This window comes from Leuciscus leuciscus, assembly GCF_965113295.1.
Source record: "Leuciscus leuciscus genome assembly, chromosome: 8".
NCBI classification, from domain to species: Eukaryota; Metazoa; Chordata; class Actinopteri; order Cypriniformes; family Leuciscidae; genus Leuciscus; species Leuciscus leuciscus.
The window spans coordinates 37,040,585-37,067,776 of record NC_138732.1 but is presented as its reverse complement, the minus strand read 5'-3'; the positions used below and the strand labels follow the sequence as shown (position 1 = coordinate 37,067,776).

The window sequence follows — 27,192 nt, the reverse complement described above, 5'->3', positions numbered from 1 at the left end:
ATTTTGGTGTGAATGAAAGATTACGGTTTCATGCTGCTGTATTGTGAAAACCATAATGTGATATTTATGTTTTTGATTTCAGGTTAATGGGCATCAGATCATGGATGAGCCAATGGAGGAGGAGTCCTACACACACTGTGTGAGTAATTGTGTAAAATGCTGGTGCTTGGCCTGTGAACCTCTCAGAACGGCTCCACGTTCCAGCCATGTGGGATTTTAATGACCCTTAGAGACAGCAGGGTGACAATTACATTTTATAACAGTAAATAACACATGCCAGGGCTCGACAATAAGAAGTGCCTTGATGGCCCGAGACTAGCGAGAAAGATGGATTATCATCACTGGCTTGATTGGCATCGGCATCACGAAAGTTTATCATTTTCACTTGTTTTAAAGTCTTGCAAATTAAATCATTCAAGTAATTTTAAGCCATTGAAGCGCAAGATGTACAATATGTGGCCAGTGAATATTTTTTCAGGGCAAGTAAAAATCTGAATCACTGTCCCGACTGGACAAGTCCAGGAAATTCCTTGCACTGAGCCCTTCAAGCCCAACATTGCTACAGTGAAATTAATTTACATTTTTAGAAGTGTGGTGATATGGTTATCTCAGATTTTGTGAGGTTCACGTTTCGATATAACAACACTTACACTATACAGTATGACAGGAAATTGTTTCTTTTTTTAGAAAGTTTCAGGAAATTATAGTTTCTTATGAGAATAAATGTCTTTAATACGCAATACAGGGATTCAGTCCTCATCCTCATGTACAAAATCAGGAGCTGTGTGCCAATGCTGTCATTCAGTGGTCTGGAGCTCTGACTGTATTTTTGTGAATTCATGTATTAATTTCATTATTTGTGAACAAAAACAAGATTTTCTGATATGTGTATGTGTGTGTATGTCTGTACATGCATACGCACACGCGTACGCATACGGACGCACGCATACACACAGGTCATTTTTTGGTTTTGCATGGTTTGTTTTGATTTGTCTCTTGTCCGGATGTCTACAGCTGTGTGTGTGTTTGTGTGTGCAGGATGAGGGGGCCTATAAAGAGATTCCCATCACTCATCATGTGAAGGAGGGCTGTGAGAAGGCCGAGCCCAGCCAGTTTGAGCTGCTCAAGGTTTTGGGACAAGGCTCCTTTGGAAAGGTCTCTTATTCTTTTACTTTATGTGTTTATGGTAGGGCTGCAGCGGTGCACTAAATTCATGGTTTGGTAGAATTTTGGTACAACAATGAGAACAAAGAATCTGTATTGAAATGATTTATTTTGTAAACACAATGACTGCAACAGCTCTCATTGTCAAGGTGATCTTTTGCACATGACTTTATGCATGTGATCCCTCTGACTTAACTATTTGACATAAGAACTAAAATAACTAGTTAGTTAAGATTTCTGTTTCATTATGGCTCCTGTATGACTGAGAATGCTCGCATCTGAACGAAACCTTTGAACGTGACAAATTGTCTGAATAAAGTGAATAAAAGTGGTATTTTCAGGTACAAGTTATTGTTGAAGTTTCAAATATTTTTCTCAACATCAAATCTCAGGTTTTAAATATGTTTTGTTTTCAATAAGCAAAAATCAATTGTCATATACAATTTAACACTCAGGTATTTTCAGAGCAGCTTTTGGTCTGTTTTGTCGTGGGAATGTTGCTGTGCATCTGTGCTTATTAAGGCCCCGATAAACTTAAAGCAAAATAGAACGGCAAACTGATGTGACGTCATTTCAATCAAAATCAGGCCAAAATGAACTCCAAATGAAGTTTGTTTTGGGAATTCGAAACGGCTTGCTTGCCGTAGTTTGCTCCGGCTGCAAAACACCTTAAACACCTTATCAGCAGGTGTGCGTGGAGGCTCCGCCTTCTTTCACGTGAACATCGTTTCTGTTTCATTCGGCCTGTGCAGTCGTTCACGGTCAGACCCCGTGAGTGAAAACAGGAACACACTGGACTGCTGCTTTATAGTACAAAAATGCAGTCGTACTGACACTGTTTTTCATGTTTAATACGGTAAAGCTGCTTGATTTTAAGATATCTATTGTATATAGTGATCTATAAATAAACGTGCCGTGACTTCACTGGAGTAACGTAGAGCTCGTGCAAAGTACATAACCACTGTGCTATAATCAGATGCTTTTCTAATGCTTTATTCAAATGCTTGCTGTTTCTCAACTTTGTTTATTTTGTTCTTCTACATATTCATCTAAATTTACATATTCATCTAGCGGTCGCTCCCAGCAGAGTCGGCTGTGTCAGATGTTCGATAACAGTATATCGCTGCTCGCGTATTTTGAACTTTGTTTTACCCTTAAACGAAGAAGTACTTTGCCGTGAGTATATCGGGGCCTTTAGAATACAATCGCATATTTGGGCCTGACGGCCACAGCACAGTAAAATATTAGCGCTTCATCTATTGTGTTAAGATCAGCTCCACTGTCCTGCAGAATTCAGCTCCAACCCTAAGCAATCAATCACACCTGCCTGGTTATAGTTGGGATGAGGTTTCTTTAATTCTTAAATCCAAATTTAACCAGAACCATCTGTTTTAGACCCTTCCCCAGGTTTTCTGGACCATCAAAGCTTAGAAGGAAACACTGTCAAAGGGGTCCAGAAATCACTTGCAGCAACATCTTTACATACGCCTTTATGTGCAGGAAAGCCCATGAATAATGCCTCATAATATCTCAGATATAGTTATTCTTTATAATTAATTCTTTATAATGTTTTAGCATATTATAAATAATAAAAGGGTCTGCACTTTTTTCAGATGAAACGTTTTATTTTCCTCGTATTTCTTTGCGGAATTACTGTGTGGAAAGTAAAACCGGTCTGTTTTACAATGCTGTCTAAATGCAAAATGGTAAAAATTAATCAACACTGTATTAATTGCTTAATATGCTTCACTAATTCAAAAATAAAGTAGTAGAGAAGGAAAAGTTTTACAGACCTGGTGTAATCAGTGGAATAATGAATTGCTACATCAGGTGGCCATCAAATGAATGTGATCATGAATACATCTGGATGAGTTGGTTTCAGTTATTAAAATGCAAGTAAACAAAACCAACTGAGACAATGAACTGAACATGCTGAGAGATGGAAATGAGAATATTACATTCACACTCTTTCTCCAACAGAGAAGTTTATGATACATTACATTCAGGCTTTTCAGTTGTTAAGAAAATAGCTATTTCTGAGCACATTACTTTTTCTTTCTTTCTCTCTTTTCCCTTCTATTACTGGTAATAGATCCACTTAAAGGGTTAGTTCACCCAAAAATGAAAATTCTGTTATGAATTACTCCCCCCTCATGTCGTTCCAAACTTCTAAAACTTTCGTTCATCTCCAGAACACGATTGTCAGCTACGCAACTACCACTTTGACGCTTCAAAACGTTTATAAAGAGTTCGTAAAACTAATCCATATGAATTGAGCGGTTTAGTCCAAATTTTCTGAAGAGACTCAATCGCTTTATATGATGAACAGATTGAATTTAGGCTTTTATACACACAAACATTCATCAACACGCACATCAGTTGTGGTTAACGGAAGCTCAAGCATGTTCGCCTGACGTGCGAGAACCAATGAGGTTAATTCTTGTTCATCAAGCAGGTTCGGTTGAGCTTTTGTTTGCTCGCTGATGAATGTTTATATGTAAATAAAAGCCTGAATTCAATCTGTTCATCATATAAAGCAATCGAGTCTCTTCAGATAATTTTGACCAAACCGTTCGATTCATATGGATTAATTTTACGGTCTATTTATGTGTGCCTAGTGTAGTGGTGGGGTGCTAGAGTTCAAGGGATAGCTTACCTAAAAAGGATGACCCTAACCTGTATGAGTTTCTTTCTTCAGTGGAGCGCTAACAAAAGATGTCTCACTGCGTTGCTGTCCAGAGTTATTTTGGACCCCATTGACTTTGGTTCATTGAATCAATAGATTCATTTTATTTTTCCAATATAATAAATATTTTCTGTTTTTTTTTTTTTTTTTTTTTTTGTGAACTGAGACCTGAACATTTCTTGACGGGTTTAATACTGTCATCCATTTCTTCTGATGACTGACTTGAATTGTTCCATGTTGTGAACAATCAAGTTATGCTGATATTAGGGAAGTTGTATATCTACTTTCTTGTGTCTGTAAACTGGAAGGTGATCTGTGAACTGTCCTGACCTCAGGTGTTTTTGGTGCGGAAGTTAATTGGTCCGGATGCCGGTCAGCTTTATGCAATGAAGGTGCTCAAAAAGGCATCCTTAAAAGGTCAGTGATTGGTCTTCATTAGTGTGAGCAACACATTTCTGTGATGGTGTACTCATGTTTATTCATCATTTGTGTGTGCATGTTGTGTTGCAGTGAGGGACAGAGTTCGCACTAAGATGGAGAGAGATATTTTGGTGGAGGTCAATCATCCTTTCATTGTGAAGTTGCACTATGGTAAGACTCTTTCGGTCTTTCTGAGTAATAGTTATTGGGTTGTTTGCTCAACTCCCAACGCGTTTGATAAGACGTAGCTTCGTTTCATTTAGTGTAAGGGTGCAATTGTAATGTTGCAGACAATTTGCAATGAAAACATGAAATGTACTTGTTGGTATAGTCTTAATTTGTGTGGTTTTAGAGCCCAAAATCACACAAACATTTCTAAAGTAGAAACCAAAAAGGCAGTAGACCAAACTTAATTTTGAAAGAGCAATGCTTTGCTGAGGTACAGCCTCACTTTCAGACTTACTTTGGTTTGCTCAGCCCTGTCCAGTGATCATTTGAGCCAATTTCGGTGGGAGTAGTGGGGAAAAAATCCCCCAAATACTACACATTCCAGATTGAATGCTTGGCATAGAAAGTTTCAATTTATTTGTATGAATATTGTTTTATAAACTTATAAACGTTATGGGCGTGACGCATCACTGAAGCCCAGTGACTTTGGAAATCTGACCCTTATGAATTCAGAAAGCAGTGCTGTTATGACATTGTATGTATTGTCTTGTCTATCTGTAAAATGCTAATTGATAACATGAAGTGTCCTCTTTACGTCTCGAGATAATCTAGTTATAGTAGTGGATGCCTTGTGTGTAGTGAAATAACAATGTGACTTATTTAAATCCATTAAATAACACTTCAGTACAGTTAATATAGCCTTAAAGGAACACGTTTTTTGATCCTTTGCTTTATTTCTTTATGGTATGGTTGACTTTTCCATGGAATTCCCCAGGATTGACTTCTAGGTGTGATTGTCTGTTGTTGTTTTTCTTACAGCCTTTCAGACAGAAGGGAAACTCTATTTAATTTTGGATTTTCTCAGGGGTGGGGATGTATTTACTCGTTTATCCAAAGAGGTAAGCATCGTGTGATCTACTCTAACAGTTTCTGTCTGATTTATGATGTTGATGTTAACAGACTAACAGCTCTTCTTATAACTATTTTGTATTGCTATTTTTTTCCCCAACAATTGATTGTTTGTAATAATGTCCAAATGTCTTTTAAAGTGTAATGTCCTCTGCCAAATTTTCACTTGTGTTCATTTACAGGTTTTAAAAGCGTTAGATTATAAACTTAAGGCCGATTCTCACCCGGAGCGATGTAACCAGAAAATGCACCAAAATGATATACAAATAACTTTAAATTTCATCCAGAGTGAAATTTTCTTGTGTTCATTTACATGTTTGAATGCTGGACTCATTTGACTATATTTGATAAGTACACCACTATTGTTAAACTGTACTCTACCACAAACAACTGATTTGCTTTGGCAGTCAGTGTGCTGGGGTGCGTAGATGAGAACTTGTCGCAGTGAAAATTTGTGTTCATTGTTAACAGGCCTTTAGTCTGTATGCATTGCCAGCCCTTTGTGTGTTTCAAGAACTTGTTCTATTTATTTGTTTGTCTGTTTATTTATTGTACGTTTTCTGTACTTTCTTAACAATGTTGATTCATGTGCTCAATCGCCAGAAAAATATTTACTAATATTTACATATATTTACTGATGTAGCATTTCATCAATCCACTCCCTTATATTAGGGAATGAGGCATATTTTAATACAGCTTCTGTGTGGGAATTCATCTCTTCACAGATTTACTAGGTTTACATGCAACCAAATAATGCATTAGTAATGGGACTGGCGGCTCAATCGGATTGAAAAGCCTTTATGTAAACATCGCAATCAATCTCATTGAGCTCAGTCCGAATAAAATTTTGGTGTGATTGATAGTAATCCCATCAATTAGCTTATATAATTAAGAAACTATTTTCTCAATCGGATTCAAAAGTAGCTTGCTTGCACAGTGCCCTGATGCACAGTTTACTTATGAGCGTGTGTATGTATTTACGTCTTACGAACTGTGGAGGAGAAAAAAGCTCTTCTGATGTATATGTTGGCTTACTTTTTAGATGTCATCAAGGCAAAACCAACAGTTATACTGACGGTAGCTCTAGTGACATGTGAATGCAGTGACTGAGCTCTAAGCATGAAGTTTTGCTCAGAATATGTAATGCACATGTAAACGAATATGTGAGTCGGATTGCAACATTTAGGGATCTTATAAACGGGCCTTTCAGAATATGAAATCAGATTGGTTTCATTTGGATTGAGGAAAATTAGTGAATGTAAACACACCCTTTCAAATGCTTTTTCAGCTGTATTTGCCAGTAAATGTGCGGTTTAAATAGAAAAGCAATGTGTTAATTATTTAAAATAACTGCAAATTTCTCAAGTTACACAGAAGAAAAAAAAATCTGATTGTATAGAGTCCATTAATTGTTAACCCGACCTTAATATTCATTGCAAACAAAAATGCTTGGCGTATATCCATCTTTTTCTTTGTCGTTCTGATAATGTGTATTATATTGTTGTTGTATGTGTGTGTGTGTGGTCTTTGATGAGAGAGTAAATTTGTCCAGTTCTTACTAGGTTATGTTTACAGAGGAGGATGTGAAATTCTACCTTGCAGAGCTGGCCCTTGCATTGGATCATCTACACAACCTAGGCATTGTTTACAGAGACCTGAAGCCTGAAAAGTAAAGTATCCCCCTTCACCTCTGCATTTCTCTCGCTCCCTCTCTCTCTCTCTGTGTGTGTAGAGTAGAAACCATACTCTCTCTCTTTCTGGCATTTCACCTGCCCTCTCTTTTTGATCTTTTATTAAGTAAGGAAGGATATATCTGACAGAACCAATGTGCAAGTTTATAATTGAGAGGTTTTGAATTCTTAGCCTGATTTTGTTTGCTGACTCTTATTTAGTTCATGTATTTTTGTATCTGTATTGGAGAAATGTGGTCTTAATTTTCAGCATTTTGCTTGATGAAGCTGGACATATCAAGTTAACAGGTACGTACTATTGTCCCTTTATTACATCACTTCCCTGCCTGTTGAACTTGTGCATGTAGATAGAGGCAAATTTGTAATGTATTACATGTACTGAATTGAGACTGATTTGAGTCATGTATGGTGTGTTTGGGTTGTGGTCAGATGGGTATCTTTGTCAAACTCTGCTGCTGGAGCGCAGGCATTAGGGCTGGGTATCGATTCGGATGTCCCGATTCAATTAGTTTTGATTCCGATTCACAAAATCTCAATTCGATTCAGTTCGATTCTCAATTTTCAATACAATTTTCACTGGCCCCACCACAAAAAAGTTATACATTTATAAAATGGTTATTTTTTTTGACCCATGTATCCTTGATTTATAGTAAATAAGGTTATGACACCCAAAATTTTAGAAACCAGTGAAATTTAACAAATACTACTAATACAAGTTTTAACGATTATTCAAAACAAGTAAACGGTCATTAATAAAAAATAAATAAATAAAACAAAATTAAATGCAAGCAATAACATAAATAAATACAATAGAACAAAGATACAAATGAAATATTCAGTGCTTTTAAGGTTGGTCTTATAGTAGTTCTCAGGTACAGAAATTTAATAAAGTATTCAAATGTAAAATAACACTGTATATCTTTACTGTACAAATTAAATAAAAGTTAATCCTTATTAAAGTTACAAAAACGTTATTCAGTGAAGAGCAGGTCTATAACCGACTATGTTTACTTGGATACTCGCAAAGATAAATTTGTGTGAATTTGTCCGTTTAAACGCTGGGAGATGTGAAAGAGAATACTTTTTTATTATTTTGAGAATCATATCGCTTTTGAGAATCGATATTGAATCAACCATTATTTGAAAAAATTAATTAATTGAAAGATCTATTTTTTTTATTTGTTGCCCAGCCCTAGCAGCCATCCTGCAGACTTAACACCAATTTTCAAGTAAACTCTGCAGGACGGTGTCTCTCCAAGAGCAGAGTTCGACACCCCTGCTTAAGCTTTGCGACTTGATGTAAATATGACTAATGTGCTGATGTGCCTCTTGCAGACTTTGGGCTCAGTAAAGAATCCGTAGATCAGGACAGAAAAGCGTACTCTTTCTGTGGCACTGTGGAATATATGGCCCCTGAGGTGGTCAACAGGAGAGGTCACACACAGAGTGCTGACTGGTGGTCTCTCGGCGTCTTAATGGTAGGAGATCATCACACCTACACCTTAATGAGCTTGTTTGGAAAATGTCAAGTTATATATTAGGGATGGAACGGTTACTGGTTTGACAATAAAACCAGGATAAAATTTCAGTACTTTTTGAACACTTCCTGCACATTTTACACCTTTTGATCAATATAATCGTGAAATGACACATTCATACCGTTTCATCTCTATTATATATGCAATCCTGTTCTCTGAAGCAAAGGAACAAGGTGCAATACGGAGAGCATCACAGTTATCATGATAAACGCAGGATGACCTGTCCGAGCGGGAAGGACTTGATTTAAGGCTAGGAATACAGATTAGCACAATATATGTGGAGACTGTGCTGTTCAAGCCCTCTTGACTCACACACAAGTCACTTCCAAACCAAGCCGTTTTCTGTTGGTCTGTACAGCAAATTCGCACGACCGACTTGAACATGAGTGAAATCTGCTTAGGGGAACTTTTCCGCTCTCAGGCAAAACTCCTGATTGTATGGAAGCTTGTTTCCGCCACAGAATAAAACATTTTAAAAGATTATTGCGACTTTTCTTACAATTGCAAGTTTACGTCTTGCAATTCTGAATTTATAACTCACAAGTCTGAGAAATAAAGTTGGAAATTATCTGGGAATTTGGTTATTCATTTGACAGTTTGATGCCAGGGAATTGGAGGAGTGTTAGCTAGCGTTAGCTAGAGTAAGTTTGCTTTCAGAAGGTGTAATTTATTTAGTGTTTTGCTGACTTAAGTAATCAATCGTTTCTGATGTTGTCAGTTAATCATCATGGGCCATACCTATAAGTTGATTTGACTTATACACATTTGATTTGTATCTAAATTATTAGGGTCCCAGACTCCCAGTACTATTGTTCTAAGCATTATTATTATTATTAAAAAGGCAAGGAGACTATGTATGGTTTGTGTAAATTGAGAGTTGGCCTAGGGCAATCCCAAAACCGTTTTATGGACTGAAATGAAAACGGGTAAATTTTGTTTCTCACTTCTCAGAGATATATATATATATATTAAAAGAACAATACTCAGAACAATTAAAAAAACATATATTCTAGACCTGTACAGTTCTAGAGTCATACGCCAAAACGTAAATGTATGTTTTATAGTGGTGAGTGCCTGGTCCGGTAGGGCTCAATTGTGTTAGGGAGGCTGGTCTTTATGTATTGACAAAAAACACAGACATTTGATGCATCTTTAGTGTGACACATGGTCTTGATATCTGTGTGATACCAAGTAAATTGACTGAAAGAGAACATTTACCTTAAAATCACATATTGGATTCCCAGACAGTTGTGCTTTGATAATTTGCCCAAGTAAATGCGGCTTGTCACCTTGTTTGATGGTTGATTTTATTTTTTTCCAGTTTGAAATGCTGACCGGCACATTACCGTTCCAAGGAAAGGACAGGAATGAGACTATGAACATGATTCTCAAGTGAGTGTGGCTGTTAAATCATGCTAGTCTATGCAATGCTTAATTGGTAAAATCTCTCTCAAGGCTGCCAGATAGAAAAATGTAATTGACAGGTAAACCGAAGAACCAATAAGGTTGGTTGATGATGGTTGGTTTGATCATGATGACCATGCACATAAAATGCTGGTAATGTTGCTTTTTCTGATTTCTTTTTTCTTTTCCTGTTCCTGTACATCAGAGCAAAGCTGGGAATGCCACAATTTTTAAGTTTGGAAGCACAAAGTCTTTTACGAATGCTCTTCAAAAGAAATCCATCAAATCGTTTAGGTAAGTCACCTGTGTTTCTTTTCACAGTTTGTGAAAACACAAAGACCATTGGCTGTTGAATTTTAATAGAAACAAACTGTTGGTAGTGGTGTCACCATTATGGTAATCATCATAACTGGTCTGTTGCAGGAGCAGGTCCTGACGGAGTGGAGGAGATCAAACGACACACGTTTTTCTCCACCATTGACTGGAATGTAAGAATCAGTTAACCCCAGTTGCACACAGTTTAAGTGCTCCATCCTCCAGTGCTTGAGTGTGTGGTCAGACGGTGTGCCAGATCAAGCTTGACTTATGATCACATCACTTGTGTTGGATTACTGGTTACACATACACTGTATGGACATAAGTATTGGGACACCTGACCATTAGACCAACAGGGATTGTAATGTCTATGTTCTAAATATGGAGTTGGTCCCCCCTTTGCAGCTTTTACAGCTTTCACTCTTCTAGGAAAGCTTTCCGCAAGATTTTGGAGTGTTTCTGTGGGAATTTTTGCCCATTTCTTCCAGTAGAGCAATTGTGGTGTCAGGCACTGATGTTGGACAAGAAGACCTGGCTTGAAATCTCCGTTCCAGTTCATCCCAAAGGTGTTTGATGGGGTGAAGGTCAGGGCTCTGTGCTGGCTAATCCAAGTTCTTCCACACCAAACTGTCTTAATGGACCTTCTTTGTGCACTGGGGCAAAGTCATGCTGGAGTAGAAAAAGGCCTTTCCAAAACTGCTCACACAAAGTTGGAAGCACTGCGATGTCTTGGTATGCTGAAGCATTAAGATTTCCCCTTTACTTGAAGTAAGGGTCCAAGCCCAACCCCTGAAAAACAACCCCACACCATAATCCCTCCTCCACCAAACTTCACAGTTGGCACAAGACTCGGCCATCAGGCTGCCAAACAGAAGTGTGACACGTCACTCTACATAACACGTTTCCACTGCTCCAGAGTCCAGTGGTGGCGTGCTGTTCATCTCTCCATCTAACGCTTGTTAGCGATTGTACTTGGTGATGTAAGGCTTGCATGCAGCTGCTCGGTCATGGAAACCCATTCCATGAAGCTCCCGCCGCACAGTTTTTGTGCTGATATTAATGCCAGTGGAAGTTTGGCACTCTTCAGCGGTGGAACCAGTGGATTAATACATGGTCTTCTGCTTTGTTGCTGCTGTTCTTAAATGCTTCCAGTTTCCAGTAATACCTCTTACAGTTGACTCTGGAGTATCTAGCAGGGATGAAATTTCATGAACTGACTTAATGCAGAGGTGGCATCCCATCACACCACCACTCTTTAGTTCACTGAGCTCTTCAGGACGGCCCTTTTTTATTGTTTTTCCCACAAATTTTTGTAAATGCAGACTGCATGGCTTAGTGTTTGATTTCATACACACTGATGTCTGAGTCTGATTGAAACACCCTAGTTCAATAATTGAGAGATCTGTCCCAATACTTTTGTCCATATAGTGTAAGTTACTGTTGTAAGTAATGCAGCCTTTCTGAAATTGTCATTTCTAATGATGAACATGAATGTAATTGTATTAGATTGCAACAGTAACAGCAAATAAGGGTACATTTGAAAAGGAAGGGTTGGCAGTAGGATATGTGGACATTCTTTGAAGGGTGAACTTGATGTTCAGTCCCCCATGACACCCCACAGTCTGAAAAAAAGAGTCTCACGTTTAGCTCTGACTTTGTGGTCATAAAAAAAAAAAAAAGCATCATGCTTCACTCAGAAATCCATCACATTGGAGAAAAATGGGTTTTGAATGCCATTTCATGTTGACGTAAGTCCGGCTGATGCTTAGGACTTACCTTTTTGAACATATTATTGGAGTAACGTGTTATTGTGTTCTGTGTAGAAATTGTACAGAAGAGAACTTCAGCCTCCTTTCAAACCTGCTGCAGGGAAAGCAGATGACACTTTCTGCTTCGACCCAGAATTCACAGCCAAAACTCCCAAAGGTACGACGGAGAATGTGCTCATGAGAGATTAGATGGAAGCTAGTGCTGACACATGTATCTGCTAGCGGTTCTAAGATGACTTGAGTTGTATTTTGTGTGTGTTTCCTGTGAGCAGATTCTCCAGGCATTCCCCCCAGTGCAAACGCTCACCAGCTCTTTAAAGGCTTCAGTTTTGTGGCTCCAGCCTCGATGGAGGAAAGCAGCAAAAGTTCCCCACTAGTCAACATTCTCCCCATAGTGCAGGTAAATCACAGTATCTCTTTAATTCACTTAGTTCTATACAGTGTGTATTGTTTATATTTTTTGTGTGCTTTCAAAAGTTTTACATTGTTAATATTTTTTGTTTTTAAAATAAGTTTCTTCTGCCCACCAAGGCTGCGTTTATTTGATCCAAAATACGACAAAACCAGTAATTTTGAAAAATATTTTTACAATTTCAAATTGAACAGTTTTCTATTTGAATATGTTTTAATATGCAATTTATTCCTGTGATCAAAGCTGAATTTTCAGCATCATTACTCCAGTCTTCAGTTTCACATTCTAATATGCTGATTTGCTGCTCAAGAAACATTTATTATTATTATCAATGTCGAAACCAGTTTTTTTTGTCACTTTTGATCAATTTAATGCTGTCAAGCTTCAGGTCCACGAAAAAGACGAGGAAGAGTAAAGGAAGTAGTAGAGTAGCTAGGTAACTTTATTAAACAAAACAAAAGAGTACAATACAAACGATCCAAAAATCGTAGACAATGTTACAGTGTGTTTAACACAAACAACAGCAGACAAATAACCGAGGAGACTGTATAAACACAAGATAACAAACTCAAATACAACAAGGTTTGCTCTTTAATTAATGAAACAATGAATCGCCATAGCAACAAATGAGCGGGAACACAGGACAAAGGGGACCAGGAAAACAAAGAGAATCAAACAGGGTACGTTTACACGACAAAGTTGTGCTAAAAACAGGAAAGTTTTTTCTTTGTACATACGACAACGTTATCAAAACTATCCCCGTTCACACCGATCCATGGCCAAAACGCATAAAACGTCTTCGGTTTTTAGTTGAAAACTGAGCTGTGTAAACAGTGTCTATGAAAAGCTGTAAGGATACAAATAAGCTTCTTGAGTGTATTAAAACAATTAACAGAAGACAGAGAAAATGGAACTTTGCTATCACATGAAACAATCAAATAAATGCAGCCTTGGTGAACATCATAATCTGCTTTTACAAACAAAAAAATCATACAGATGGCAAACTTTTGATTGGTAGTGTATGTATGCATGAATGTATAGATTTTTAAGGCAGTTGTGTTCTGTGTCAGATGCATGGTGGCTCAGCTCAGTTTTCTGACATGTACGAGCTGAAAGAGGACATCGGCGTGGGCTCATACTCCATATGCAAACGCTGCATACACAGGGTCACCGCCATGGAGTTTGCTGTGAAGGTGAGATGACATGACCTCAAAATCATGATTTCTGATAGCCCCTTTCACACAGCAATCCCGGTAAATTACCAAAAAATTGCCAGGACGACTTTACTGGTAAATTCTAAAATGTGCTGTTCACACAAGCAAACGCGTTCTGGCTTTCAACAGCTTCTGATTGACCCAAACACTTCTTACGTCAGTGTGTTCTGACCTCGTAGGTGCAAAATACCGGTAATCTTCATTCAGTGTTCACACAGCGCTTAAACTGGTAATTTAGTGGTAATGTTACAACTTTCCTTATTGCCGGAACCAATTTACTGGTATATTTGAAAAGGTCCTGTTCACACATGATCTGTTACCGGACATTTACCAGTAAAGACTGTATATGTGAAAGGGGCTTATGAGTCAACTTTCACATGAACGTTTATGTCAGTGTTGTGTTCTGGTGTGATGTTTTCACTGTGATTGTGTCAAATAGATCATTGACAAAAGTAAGCGAGACCCATCAGAGGAGATTGAGATCCTGATGCGGTATGGCCAGCATCCCAACATCATCACACTGAAGGATGTGAGTGACATGACTCAGTTACTCTATTACTCTGAGACGTTTGAGATCAAAGGCGTCATTGTGTGTGTGTGTGTGTGTGTCACTCAGGTGTATGACGAGGGTCGTTTCGTGTATCTAGTGACGGAGCTCATGAAGGGCGGTGAGCTGCTGGATAAGATCCTGAGGCAGAAGTTCTTCTCTGAGCGAGAGGCCAGCGCTGTGCTGTACACTATCACCAAAACTGTGGACTACCTGCACTGCCAGGGGGTGAGACACACACACACACACACACACATATATTCTGCACACTACCCACCGTATGTTCAACCTGAGAGTGGACACAGACATTTTTACCTTGATTGTGTAAGGCTTCTGGTTTCAGCTGCTTCCGGTTATTCTAGCTGTGCAAAAAAAGTCTGGTATTGCAAACTGGTGTTAGTTCATGTATTATTTTAATTTATTATTGTAATCACAAACACTGGTTGTAGTGCAAATTGTTTTACCGTTTAATACACTGTTATCTTCTCTGTTATTTACTTATTGCGGCTAGTGAATCGAATGGACAAGTAGCCTGATTAAAACGTCAATAACAAAGTTATTGTAAGTGGCGATTGATAGTGAAAAATAATATAATATGTAATGTACTAACGGTAACAAGGTTGTGCTGTTGAGGCTTGAAAATCATGAGGAGAAATGGAAACAAATGCGCGCAGCAAACACACAAAGAAACTCAGTTAACATACTGCAGTAAAAATTCGAAATGTTGAGTTTTTATATTTATAACAAATGATATAGTTAAGCAACATCACACGACCAAGAGTGAATTCCATCACGATTGAAAATGTGACGCTGATTTCATATGACAGTTCAATAAACAAGAAATTAATATTAAAGGTTGTATCAGTGATCTGTTGGCAGTCTCTGTAGGCAGCCTAGGCTCTGAGATCTGCACACAAAAACAATTGGTTTCACCAACCACTCAAAACCAAAATAAATAGTGTTCCAACCAATCACCGACACGGGGTGGGTGTTGTGAGGTTTTGCGCTCATTCACGGCTGCACGCGAAGTTGGAGTCACGAGTGCAAAACCTCACAACACCCACCCCGTGTCGGTGATTGGTTGGAACACTATTTATTTTGGTTTTGAGTTGTTGGTGAAACCAATTGTTTTTGTGTGCAAATCTCAGAGCCTAGGCTTCCTACAGAGACGCGTTTTTTTTGACGGCCTGCTTATGGGACGGGCAGCTAGCGGATCGTTAGGAAAGATTAGATGAATGTGATCATTTATGTTTGGGCCTTTTTTGGGCCTGAAATCGCTGATACAACCTTTAAGTCACTTACATTTTAGATGCAATATTGACTGTTTTTGTTCTATTTCAGCAGCGAAAATAGTTCAAAATAGTTCCAAAAGATCACAGCAGAACTATAACGCGTCTCACAGGAACACTTAACCGTGTTTTAATCAATGAATGGTTCAGCGTTTTGAACGAACCGTTTGAGGCAAAGATTCAATGACCCATTCATAAACAACTGCCTCATTCCTGAAACGAATCAGCCGATTTAATGAATCGTTTGGATAAATGACTCAATGACTGATTCATTAAGACGGTCACCTGCCGCCACCTTCTGGTGGTTTAGTTTCGTGTTTAAAACTATCATTCTTTCCAACATTTCTTATTTGTATATTCAAAAAGTATTTTAAACAGTCCTATTGTGTCTTATTCTTCTAAATTAATTTATTGATCAAATTTAAGAATTTAAAATAAAAGATGAAGCGTATATTTAAAATGTTTAGGGGAAACATGCCCTTTATAAAGGTTAAAATATCATAAATATGGAGATTTAAATGTCAAAGCTGACTGAACACTAATGAGAATATTGCTTCAGAATAAATTATTTTTACAACCTATTTTTTTCTGGACAAGCTAATTTTTTACTAGGACAAGTGAATGACTAATTTACATGAAAAGGCTTAATGTGATGCCCTGTAATGTACATAACACAATATGTATATCGCAATGGCTTGCGACATCTGAATGATTTTAATAGGCTACTGCAAAAAGTCAACGTTTTAGGTCGACGCATATAACAGAGAATAGACTGGAACGACGGTTGACTTGCTTGATGTTAAAACAAGTTAAGCACAATAAGCTGTGGAAAACAACCCACCTGACACACACCTGAAGCCGCCTCAGAAAGCCTCCTCTGTGTGTGATCCTAAATTCATCTCTCTTTCACAGCTTATTGCACTAAAATATTGACCATTTTAAGACTTTTAAGGCCTTTAAGACTTATCTAAGGCCCCCTAGTGGTCACTGCCATCCTGGTTGAGAACCATTGTTTTAGACCTCTGTTGATTTTTAATGAACTGGAATGAACTGGTGTTGTGACAGGCTGTGTTCCTGACGCAGGTGGTGCATAGGGACCTGAAGCCCAGCAACATCCTCTACATGGACGATTCAGGAAACCCTGACTCCATACGCATCTGTGACTTTGGCTTTGCCAAGCAACTAAGAGGAGACAACGGACTGCTGCTCACACCCTGTTACACCGCCAACTTCGTGGCTCCTGAAGTGAGGAATCAGCTGCTCTGCATGTTCTTCATGTCCAGAGCGTGTCCTGAATTGAAGTGACAGGCTTTGTCTGTTGTGTTGCAGGTACTGATGCGTCAGGGTTATGACGCTGCCTGTGATATCTGGAGTCTGGGAGTCCTGCTCTACACCATGTTGGCGGGGTCAGTGGGACAATCAAGTTTTTGTACACTTTTGCTCTGTTATCGATAAAGTGATCTTCCATCCAATTGGCCTTTTACAGATAAAATGGTTTGTGTTAGGGCTGTGTGATTAAATTTTTTTACTTTAATTAGACTGAAATCTAATGTTTTATTACTAATCATTTAAATGAAATGCTTGGTAGTGTTACATTTGAAAGGAGGGCAATCACTGGGTATTCAGAATGTAATGAACAGGGTTTGAAATTAACACCCGCCAAATGTGGATAAAAAAAATCTACTTTGGCGGGAACGCTGTCCAATCACTAGCCAATTTGGTGCGTTACTTATGTTTACTCACTGCTGGGGAAGTTTGTGTTAGGCAAATATGCGCAGATTTAGCGCAAATACTCGTGAGTCATCGTGATATATTAAATACAGCATATATTGCTTACTTATATCTAGCTTTCTTGAACATACCTGTCAAAACGCAACAAATAACGGTGCGCGATTCATTTGCACTGAAGCAATAGCGAAGATTTAAAATAAAAACAACATTGTGGCGATACTTCCCGCAGACCAGAGTTCACACAGTCCACACGCAAAGACTGAGGTGAAAAGCAGCACTTCCTTACTGATACAGCTGGAGATGAGAGCTCTGAGGACATCTGAGCATTTGGTTAACAGAAAAGACATAATTTGCCAACATCCTACAGTTTTAGCAGAACCTGGCTTATCCTGAGACCACAGGTTTGTTTTGTTCTGCATGGTGTTTGTTTCACCAAAAATACATTTTTGGTGAAAGGGATGAGGATGAAAAAGGAAGGGAGGAGATGGCTAGACAGGATTTTAGTTGAATAAGAAATGAATGTATGAAATTCAAATTGTATAAAAAATATATAAGCTGTGACGTAGTTAATCTGGTTTATTATTTTTTTGGCTAGTAGAAGTTCTGAATGGCCGGTAACTTACAAATTTAGTAGCCAGATTGGCCGGTGAGTGAAAAAGTTAATTTCAAACCCTGATAATTAAACATTTTAATTTGCAATGTTATCAAATTAAAACCACAAAAATTACAAAAAAATAAGGATAATGTTTGAGACGCATCTAATGGCGCTTTTCCACTGCATGGTACGGTACGGCACGGTTCGGTTCGGTACGGCACGCTTTGGCGCTTTTCCACTGCATGGTACGGTACAGCTCGGTTCGGTACGGCTCACTTATGGCGCATTTCCACTGCATGGTACGGTACCGAGCCGAGTCGTACCACGCAGTGGAAAAGCGAAGCGAGCCGAACCGTTCCGCGCCGAGTCGAACCGTACCGAGCCGTACCATGCAGTGGAAAAGCGCCATTATTCTTACCACAGCAATGTAATTACCACAGCATCCATATACAATCTGGTATGTGAAACATTCATGAAAAAGTCAGAATAGATGAACTCTTTCTGTGTTATCACTGTTATACGCTAGGGGTGCTATTACACATCTTCTGAAAGAGTAGGGAATCTCCTGATCAAAACATGTGGTACAGCAGCAGAAACAAGCGATAGCATAGAAAAGCAGATGCAAAATAAATAGATCCTCAACATTAAATAGCATATAAATCAAAACTGCCTAATGTTACTGAATGAAATGTTGACCTAGGACGAGGGACAGGACTGTGAAGCTTTGAGGGTGTAGATGGACTCGATCTACTCCATCTGTGTTTTGATCATCGTTCTGAATCCAATCTGGATGTAGTCTTTGTTTATAATGTTTTTGCACTGATCTTTTGTTAATCTGTGTAGGTACACGCCCTTTGCCAATGGACCCAATGACACACCTGAGGAGATCCTGTTACGTATCGGCAGTGGAAAATTCTCTCTGAGTGGAGGAAACTGGGATTCTGTGTCGGACTCCTCAAAGGTAGCAGAGGAATCCTTTAAAGGGACAATTAGCCCCACTTCCTTAGTTATATTAGTAACTATATTAGTTATGATGCATTCATGTCAGAATTAAGAAGATTCATAATTTTTCCCGGTCTAAAATGTATATTATAGATATAATATTTGAACTAGAACTTTGAGTGCAATCTCTATAATGTTTGTTGTTGTTGTTTAAGTCCTTAAGTATGAGCGGTTGGAAAAGCTTTGGGAAAATGTGGCACTGCTAAAGCTGCAGCCATTTTGATTGTTTTCATATGACATCGCTTTGGTCAAATAAGAAAAATGTCATAAGCGTAGAATATATAAAAAATATAAAATAAAACGCAACATAAAATATATAATAAAATCATATTATACTATACATTTATATATGATTTCTCCATTATAAAATGGAAATGCAGCATGCCTTAATTGAGAGCCATTGGGGCAAAGGTCATTCTTTCCTGCTGGTTTTTGTTATCTTAAATAAACCTTCAGTTAAAGTTCACCCAAAATTAAAAATTCTATCATTAATTACTCGCCCTCATGTCATTCCAAACCCGTTAGACTTTCGTTCATCTCCAAAACACAAATTAATATATTTTTGAAGAAATACGAAAGCTTTCTGCACGATATTGAAGAAAAGTGCGATATGCGATAACTCATTTAATTATGCGATATGCGATACGATAATGCTTTAAGTGTGTAAAATAAAGTAAAATTATCTTTAAAATATATTTAAAACGATATAACCTACATACATGTTTCACATTCTTTTTGTGACAAGAAAACATCTCTACAACTTCTGATAGTGAACATCAGTGTTTTACTGTAGTATAAGAAGTGTTACTTTAACATCAGTGTAAACCACAGGGTTTAGGGGTTCAGGTTATCCTACATTAGGATTATTTAACAACAGAAACTGAATAATCAAATGTAAAAAATAAAAAAAATAAAAAAAAACTGCTTAGTTTTCACTCTATGAATTAAATATATACTGATTCTTATTAAAGCTACAAAAGTTATTCAGCCAGGAGCAGTGAGTGATTTTTCTCTGACTTTTGTTCATGACCCCAGTTATTGCAAGCTGTTGCGATATGCATATCGCGATTATATACATTTGTGATCATTTTGATAATTTCTATATATTGTGCAGCCCCACATAGACTGCAACATAATTACCACTTTCAAGGCCCAGAAAGGAAGTGAAGACATCGTTCAAATAGTCCACGTGACTCCAGTGGTTCATCCTTAATGTTATTAAGTGACAAAAATACTTACTGTGTGCAAAAACAAACAAAAAATTACTTTATTCAGCAATTTCTTCTCTTCCGTGTCATCATTCGTGGTTCACGTTTTAAAAACAGTGCAGCACTTCTGGGTTCGACCTAGCGGACCGATGTCCTGGTCCGGACCCTGGCTTGGTTCCAACAGGAAGGAGAAACACAATGACAACTGTAGCATCATTTTACCGTTTCTAGTTAAAGTGAGCAGCGTGTCATCGAAACAACGGAGCGATTCACACCACAAATGCTCAGGGTCATTAATGATAATGATCTTCCGGCGCTACATCCTCTAATATTTTTATCTAGAGGCAAAAGCGCTTCATTCAAGCTCTTTCCGTTCCCCACGCGTTGTTTCTCTCCTGCTGAAGACTCTAAAGCGCCACATAAAACTGCAGATGATGCGGTTATATTAACAGCAGTAGCAGAAACATGGCGAGTAGTGAAATAGATACTAAAACACTGCAAAAAAACAACAATTCTGCAAATAGTTATTTTTATCTGTCATATGACTCTGACCGTTCCAACCAGGTTTGTCACTTGATGTTTTTTCATCTACATTTTGCATTATTAATCGGCATGTTAGGAGCATTTCAAAATAAACATAATTGCTATAATTGGAAAAAAAAATTGTTGCGTTTTGATTATAATGTACATTGTATGTTGTTTTTGGTAGAAACTTATTTAAATACTTAATACAAAATGGTCCAGACTTCAGGATGAACAACCCTAAAACCCCATACAATATATTTTCTGTCACATGGCCTTCTGCCTCATGTATCTAAATATAAAATAATAATAGCTTGATAAAACATCTGATCTAACCTTTTAATACTTTTTATAGAAAAATGTTCAGAATGTGTGAATGCAGAATGCCTCTGAGGGCCCAATATCCTCATCTTTAATGACCATCTTCACTGCTTAGGATTTTTTTTTCTTTTACAAAGCACAACTTGTGTATATATCCAGAACTCCGGACACACACACACATCTATCTATCTATCTATCTATCTATCTATCTATCTATCTATCTATCTCTCTCTATCTCTATCTCTATCTCTATCTCTATCTCTATCTCTATCTCTATCTCTATCTCTATCTCTATCTCTATCTCTATCTCTATCTCTATCTCTATCTCTATCTCTCTCTCTCTCTCTCTCTCTCTCTCTCTCTCTCTCTCTCTGTGCGCATGCGCGAGCGTTTGTTGTGAGAGCGAGTGAGACGCGTGGTGAGTGTGTGGACTCTTTCTTTGAGGCCGCTGTGCCTGTAAGAAGTTTTCTATTCTTTCTATCTTTGACTTTTTTTACTTGTGGTATACTGGTTGAAAAGTATTAAGATAGTGGTTTGTTGTCTCTCTGCCAGTTCTTTATAACTGGCAGGATGACTTCGGCCGTGAGGACGTTAGATTTCCTCACACGGCGTCACGCTGTGAAAATTAGTCTGAACGCTACTGTGGAAGAGTGCAGTTTAGCTGTTGGGGAGGTGGTTGGCTGTGAAAACATTCTGTCGGCATCAAGGATGAACAACGCGGTTGTTGTGTTTTTGAAAACCGTTGAGTTAGCGAACATGTTGGTTGAAAGTGGAGTTGTTATTGACAATGTTTTTGTTCCAGTGTTACCGTTGTCTACACCGTCCAATAAGGTGACTCTATCAAACGTGCCGCCGTTCATCAAAAATGATGTGCTGGTTAAGTTGTTGGAGAGACACGGTAGACTGGTTTCTCCAATTAAGATGATGCAAATTGGTTGTAAATCGACGTTACTGAAGCACGTATCTTTTAGACGTTTTGTGTACATGGTTTTAAAGGACAATAGAGAAGAGTTGGATTTGTCTTTTAACTTCAGTCATGACGATTTCAACTATGTAGTTTATGCCACGACTAACAGCATGAAGTGCCTTAGTTGTGGGGAAGTAGGACATCTTGTGAGGTTTTGCCCCAAAAAAGACGCTAAATCAAATAGTGAAATTCCATCGGTTTTGGTTGAAAAAGTTGGTGAAGTTGAGGGTGTACCGTTAGCGCAGAATGTTAGCAGTGAAGTGCCGACAACAGCGGATGTAACGTTAGCTGAGGTAAACAATGTATAGCCTTCTGTTGTAGATCATGCAGGCTTAGCGGGTTCATCAGGTGATGCTGCAGTTTTGAAGCAAAAGGGGATCGAGTCAGTGGCAGTTATAGAAGGAGTTTCTGTCTCTGATGAAAGGTGTCAGTTAACTGGTGGTTTAGATATGCAGAGTTCAGGAAGTAGTCAAGTTATGGAGCTGGATGGGAGTCAGGTTTCTGGGGGAGAGGATGAATGTGTTTTTAAAACACCACAAAAGAGGAGAATGACACAGAGCCACTCTAGTAAATCTAGAAAGCCAGGGAATAGTCAAACTGATACCGAAAGTGACACAGATATTTCAGAATGTAGTGTTACTTTTGATCACACAAATGATGAGCCTTCAGAGCGGTCTTACAGTGTAGATGATGTGAAGCTCTTTTTGAGAGTAACAAAGAATGCAAGAAATGTGCGCATTACTGAGTACTTTCCTGATTTGGAGCAATTTGTAGAGAAAGCAAAGTCTTTTAAGAGTGAGGGTCTTTTTTCTTATCAAGAGGTATACAGACTGAGGAAAATTCTCACAAAAGTGAATTTTCAATTAGGAATTAATGCTGAGAAGTTTTAAAATTATATTTATGAGATGAAGTTTTTTTGTGTCTTGTTTATCCTTTTCTTCTCTTTTATGAAAGATTTTCATTTTGCTTCCCTGAATTTAAATGGGGCACGAGAAGGGAAGAAAAGGTTTGAATTGTATGAGTTAATGAGAATAAAGAAAATAGACATTTTGTTTGCACAAGAAACTCATAGTGATATTACCAATGAGGATGATTGGGCAAGGGAATTTGATGGGTTAAGCATTTTGAGTCATAATTCATCTTTAAGTGGTGGTGTTGCTATCTTATTCTCTAAAAACTCCATTCCAATTTCTTATGAAGTAGAAGTTGTTGTAAAAGGCAGATTTTTAAAAGTAAGGGCTCAATTTGACAATGTTTTTTATTGTTTTGGTTGTGTTTATGCTCCCACCAATGCAGTTGAAAGAATGGTTTTTCTGAGTACATTATGTAAAGCAGTAAGTGATTGGAATACTGAAGATTTGTTCTTAATCGGAGGAGATTTTAATTGCACGGAAGTTGCCTCAGATAGAAATCATGTTGAGCCTCATATGGCTTCTCGAAAAAGGTTGATTCAATTTCTAGAAACACATGATCTTGTAGATATTTGGCGGAATTTTCACAAGACACAGAGACAATATACATGGGTTCATTCTTATAATAATAGGTTGTCTTTCGCAAGATTGGACAGATTTTATGGTTTAAGTCATCAACTCAATCTTTTTAGAGATTGTTCTATCATTCCAGTTAGCTTTTCGGATAATAGTTTAGTACAGTGTTTTTTAACTTTAGGTTCCATAAAACCAAAGAGTGCAATGTGGCATTTCAATAACAGCCTCTTAGTGGATATGGAATTTAGGGATATCTTTAAGTTTTTTTGGAATGATTTTAGAACCACTAAATCTGATTTCCAATCTTTGCAGCAGTGGTGGGATTTTGGAAAGACGCAAATTAAACAATTGAGTCAACAGTATGCTTACAACATCACTAAAGAAACAAATCTTTCAATGACAATTTTAGAGGATGACATAAAGAAACTACAAGAATCTATTGGAACCGAACAGAATCAGGAGCTTATTGAAATTTTAAATAGGAAAAACAAAGAATTGGCAGGAATTTTAGACCTGAAAGCACGAGGGGCTCTGATCAGATCCCGGTTTGAGAACATAGAGTGGATGGATGTATCTTCCAAGTTTTTTTTTAATTTGGAAAAAAAAAATGGCCAAAAGAGATCTATACATGTTTTGCGTTCCAAGGAGGGTGCACTCTTGTCGGATCGTGCAGATATCCGTAAGAGAGCGGTAGAATTTTATAAAGAACTGTATAGCAGTGAACTTATGCACAGGCCAAACACTAATGTGTTTATTGAGGATCTTCCTCAGGTGACTGAAGAGGCAAATGCCGATCTCTGTAGAGAGATAACACTGGAAGAGTTGAGGAAAGCTCTTCAAGGCATGGAATGTGGCAGAGCACCGGGAGTAGATGGCCTATCTGTAGACTTTTATAAGTCGTTTTGGCCTGAGATTGGTGCTGATCTGCATACAGTCATCAAAGAAAGTCTAAGCAGTGGAAGGTTACCACTGAGCTGCCGTAGAGCAGTGCTGACTCTACTGCCCAAGAAGGGAGACCTGAGTGAAATAAAAAACTGGAGGCCTGTGTCATTGTTGTGCAGCGATTATAAAATTCTATCCAAAGCATTAGCGAATCGATTGAGTGTGGTCTTAGAGGAAGTCATTCACACTGATCAGACCTATTGTGTGCCAGGAAGGCAAATTTTTGATAATATTTCTCTTGTTAGAGATATGTTTGACATCAGTAAGCTCTTTGATGTGGATTTTGGTTTGGTTTCATTAGACCAAGAGAAGGCGTTCGACAGGATCGAACATAGTTATTTATGGGAGGTTTTAGAAGCTTTTGGTTTTAGTACAAATTTTATTGATAAGTTGAAAGTTTTGTATTGTGATGTTGAAAGTCTGTTGAAGGTAAATGGTGACTTATGTGCCCCCTTTAATGTTTTTAGAGGTATCAGGCAAGGTTGTGCTCTTTCCGGTATGCTATATAGCGTAACAATTGAACCCTTGTTACGGAAATTTAGAGCCGATTTAAAGGGTGTAATTATTCCAAACTGTGAGAAAGTTGTTAAATTATCAGCTTATGCTGACGACATTGTTATTTTTATCAAAGAACAAAGTGATGTGTCAAAGTTAACAGAGATTTTGAATGATTTTATGGTTGTTTCCTCTGCCAAGGTAAATTGGCACAAAAGTGAGGCTATCTTAGTTGGAAAGTGGCCGCATGGACAGCCCATTCTCCCTGGGGGGTTAATATGGAGCCGAGATGGGTTTAAATATCTAGGTGTTTATTTGGGAGATGATATACTGTAAGGAAGAACTTTGAGGGGGTAGAAGAAAAAATTGTGGGGCGTTTGAATAAGTGGAAGTTCTTACTTTCTAATATGTCTTTTAGAGGACGTGTTTTAATTATTAATAATTTAGCAGCCTCTACTCTTTGGCATTGGCTAGTATGTATTGACCCCCCAGCACTTCTTTTGAAAAAAATCCAATCTATATTAGTCAATTTCTTCTGGGACAATTTACATTGGGTGCCACAAAGTGTCCTATATCTGTCAAAGAATGAAGGAGGACAAGGCTTGGTTCATCTACAGAGTCGAGTGGCAGCGTTTCGGCTTAAGTATGTACAAAGGTTTCTTGGGAGTTCTCTAAAGGAGAACTGGAACTTGGTCGCCTCCATTATTTTGAGGAACTTTGAAGGTTTGGGTTTAGACAAGTCTTTGTTCTGGATGAACCTTAAGAAGTTCCCTGTGTCTAAGTTACCGATTTTTTATTGTAATTTATTCAAAGTGTGGACACTTTTTAAAGTTTTGAGAAGTGAAAAAACAGACTCTTTGTACTGGACTCTTCAAGAACCGTTGATTGGTGGTTCACGTTTAGATGTGTCCAATGAAGGAGGTTTTCCTGCTTTGACGGACTTACTCATCAAATCTCGTATCATTACACTCGGAAGTCTAATTCGCATAACTGGACATGATCTATCTGACTCCAAAGCGATGGAAGAAAGGTTGAAGATGAGGTCGACACGGGTGGTAACTCGGCTATTGTCTAAGTGGAAAGGAGTCATCACCAAGGAAGAGTTAATAATGATAAAGGACTTCGAAGAAGGGTGGATTCAGCCAAAGGATGACGATCCTTTTCCAAATTTGTCTTTAGCTCCTGATTTTGAAATGTGTGACGGTTTTTTAATAAAGTCTAATAATTTAAGTTTGTTGGGGAAAGAGAAAGCATCTAGCAAAGTTGTGTATGAGTGTTGTGTTAAAGCGTTTAACAAGAAGAGTCTTGATGGCAAAATCGATACACCATGGCGCAATGTTTTACATTTAAGTGAGAGTACAAGACCTAATTGGGGGGCACTTTATAAGTCACCATTGCCTAAGAAAACAGGGGATTTGCAATGGAGAGTTTTGCATGGGGCTATAGCTGTTAATGCGTTTGTTTTAGTGATAAATCATGAAGTTACTCAGGATTGTCCTTTCTGTTCACAAATGGAAACTGTGTTTCATACTTTTATGCATTGTATAAGATTAGAGCCCTTGTTTACTTTTTTACAAGATCTATTTAAACTGTTTGATGAAGTATTCTCTTTGGAGATTTTTATCTGTGGTTTTAAGTATTCAAGAAAACGCTCTTATGAATGCCAGTTGTTCAACTTTTTTTTGGGCCAAGCAAAAATGGCAATTTATGTAAGCAGAAGAAGCAAAATTGAAACAGATTCTGATGCAGATGTAGTATTGCTCTTGTCAAAGTTGTTGAAATCAAGAATCCAAATAGATTTTTGTTATTACAATGCAACAAAGAATCTAATGTTGTTTGAGCAAAGATGGTGTATAAAAGGTGTTCTTTGTAGTATAATCAATAATATTTTGACTTTTAACAGTATATTGTGAGTTTTTTTTTAAGCTCAGCTGTATGTATCCTCTTGTATGAATGAAAAACAGAATTGTAATAAAACGGATTTTAAAAATCAAAATCTCTCTCTCTCTCTCTATCTCTCTCTCTCTCTCTCTCTCTCTCTCTCTATCTCTCTCTCTCTCTCTATCTCTCTAGCTCTCTATCTCTATCTCTCTATCTCTCTATCTCTCTCTCTCTCTCTCTCTCTCTCTCTCTATCTCTCTCTCTCTCTCTATCTCTATCTCTCTCTATCTCTATCTCTATCTCTCTCTCTCTATCTCTCTCTCTCTATATATCTCTATCTCTATCTCTCTATCTCTATCTCTCTATCTCTATCTCTCTATCTCTATCTCTATCTCTATCTCTATCTCTATCTCTCTCTCTCTCTCTCTCTCTCTCTCTCTCTCTCTCTCTCTCTCTCTCTCTCTCTCTCTATCTCTATCGCTATCTCTATCTCTATCTCTCTATCTCTCTATCTC

The 27,192-nt window shown here is 37.9% G+C and overlaps 1 protein-coding gene and 2 long non-coding RNA genes across 3 annotated transcripts in view; 2 read left to right on the top strand and 1 right to left on the bottom strand.

Annotated features, from left to right (window-relative positions):
* Positions 1-27,192, top strand: part of rps6kal (ribosomal protein S6 kinase a, like) — a 40,593-nt gene that overhangs the window by 10,524 nt on the left and 2,877 nt on the right. Inside the window, exons 2-20 of the mRNA XM_082178323.1 lie at positions 83-139; positions 1,039-1,155; positions 4,186-4,267; positions 4,361-4,441; positions 5,258-5,337; positions 6,910-7,016; positions 7,289-7,326; positions 8,374-8,516; positions 9,898-9,968; positions 10,186-10,274; positions 10,404-10,468; positions 12,119-12,221; positions 12,337-12,464; positions 13,547-13,669; positions 14,130-14,219; positions 14,307-14,465; positions 16,610-16,771; positions 16,856-16,932; positions 18,696-18,813. Of these exons, the coding sequence (XP_082034449.1) occupies positions 83-139; positions 1,039-1,155; positions 4,186-4,267; positions 4,361-4,441; positions 5,258-5,337; positions 6,910-7,016; positions 7,289-7,326; positions 8,374-8,516; positions 9,898-9,968; positions 10,186-10,274; positions 10,404-10,468; positions 12,119-12,221; positions 12,337-12,464; positions 13,547-13,669; positions 14,130-14,219; positions 14,307-14,465; positions 16,610-16,771; positions 16,856-16,932; positions 18,696-18,813 (1,890 nt within the window). The remainder of the gene's footprint in view (positions 1-82; positions 140-1,038; positions 1,156-4,185; positions 4,268-4,360; positions 4,442-5,257; positions 5,338-6,909; positions 7,017-7,288; positions 7,327-8,373; positions 8,517-9,897; positions 9,969-10,185; positions 10,275-10,403; positions 10,469-12,118; positions 12,222-12,336; positions 12,465-13,546; positions 13,670-14,129; positions 14,220-14,306; positions 14,466-16,609; positions 16,772-16,855; positions 16,933-18,695; positions 18,814-27,192) is intronic.
* Positions 17,208-18,689, bottom strand: LOC309505120. The gene is made up of 2 exons (XR_014208296.1): positions 17,411-18,689; positions 17,208-17,369 (listed from the first exon to the last, which is right to left on the bottom strand). It is a non-coding gene; the product is annotated as an uncharacterized lncRNA (long non-coding RNA).
* On the top strand, positions 18,822-26,792 carry LOC309505172. The gene is made up of 2 exons (XR_014208350.1): positions 18,822-20,219; positions 20,328-26,792. It is a non-coding gene; the product is annotated as an uncharacterized lncRNA (long non-coding RNA).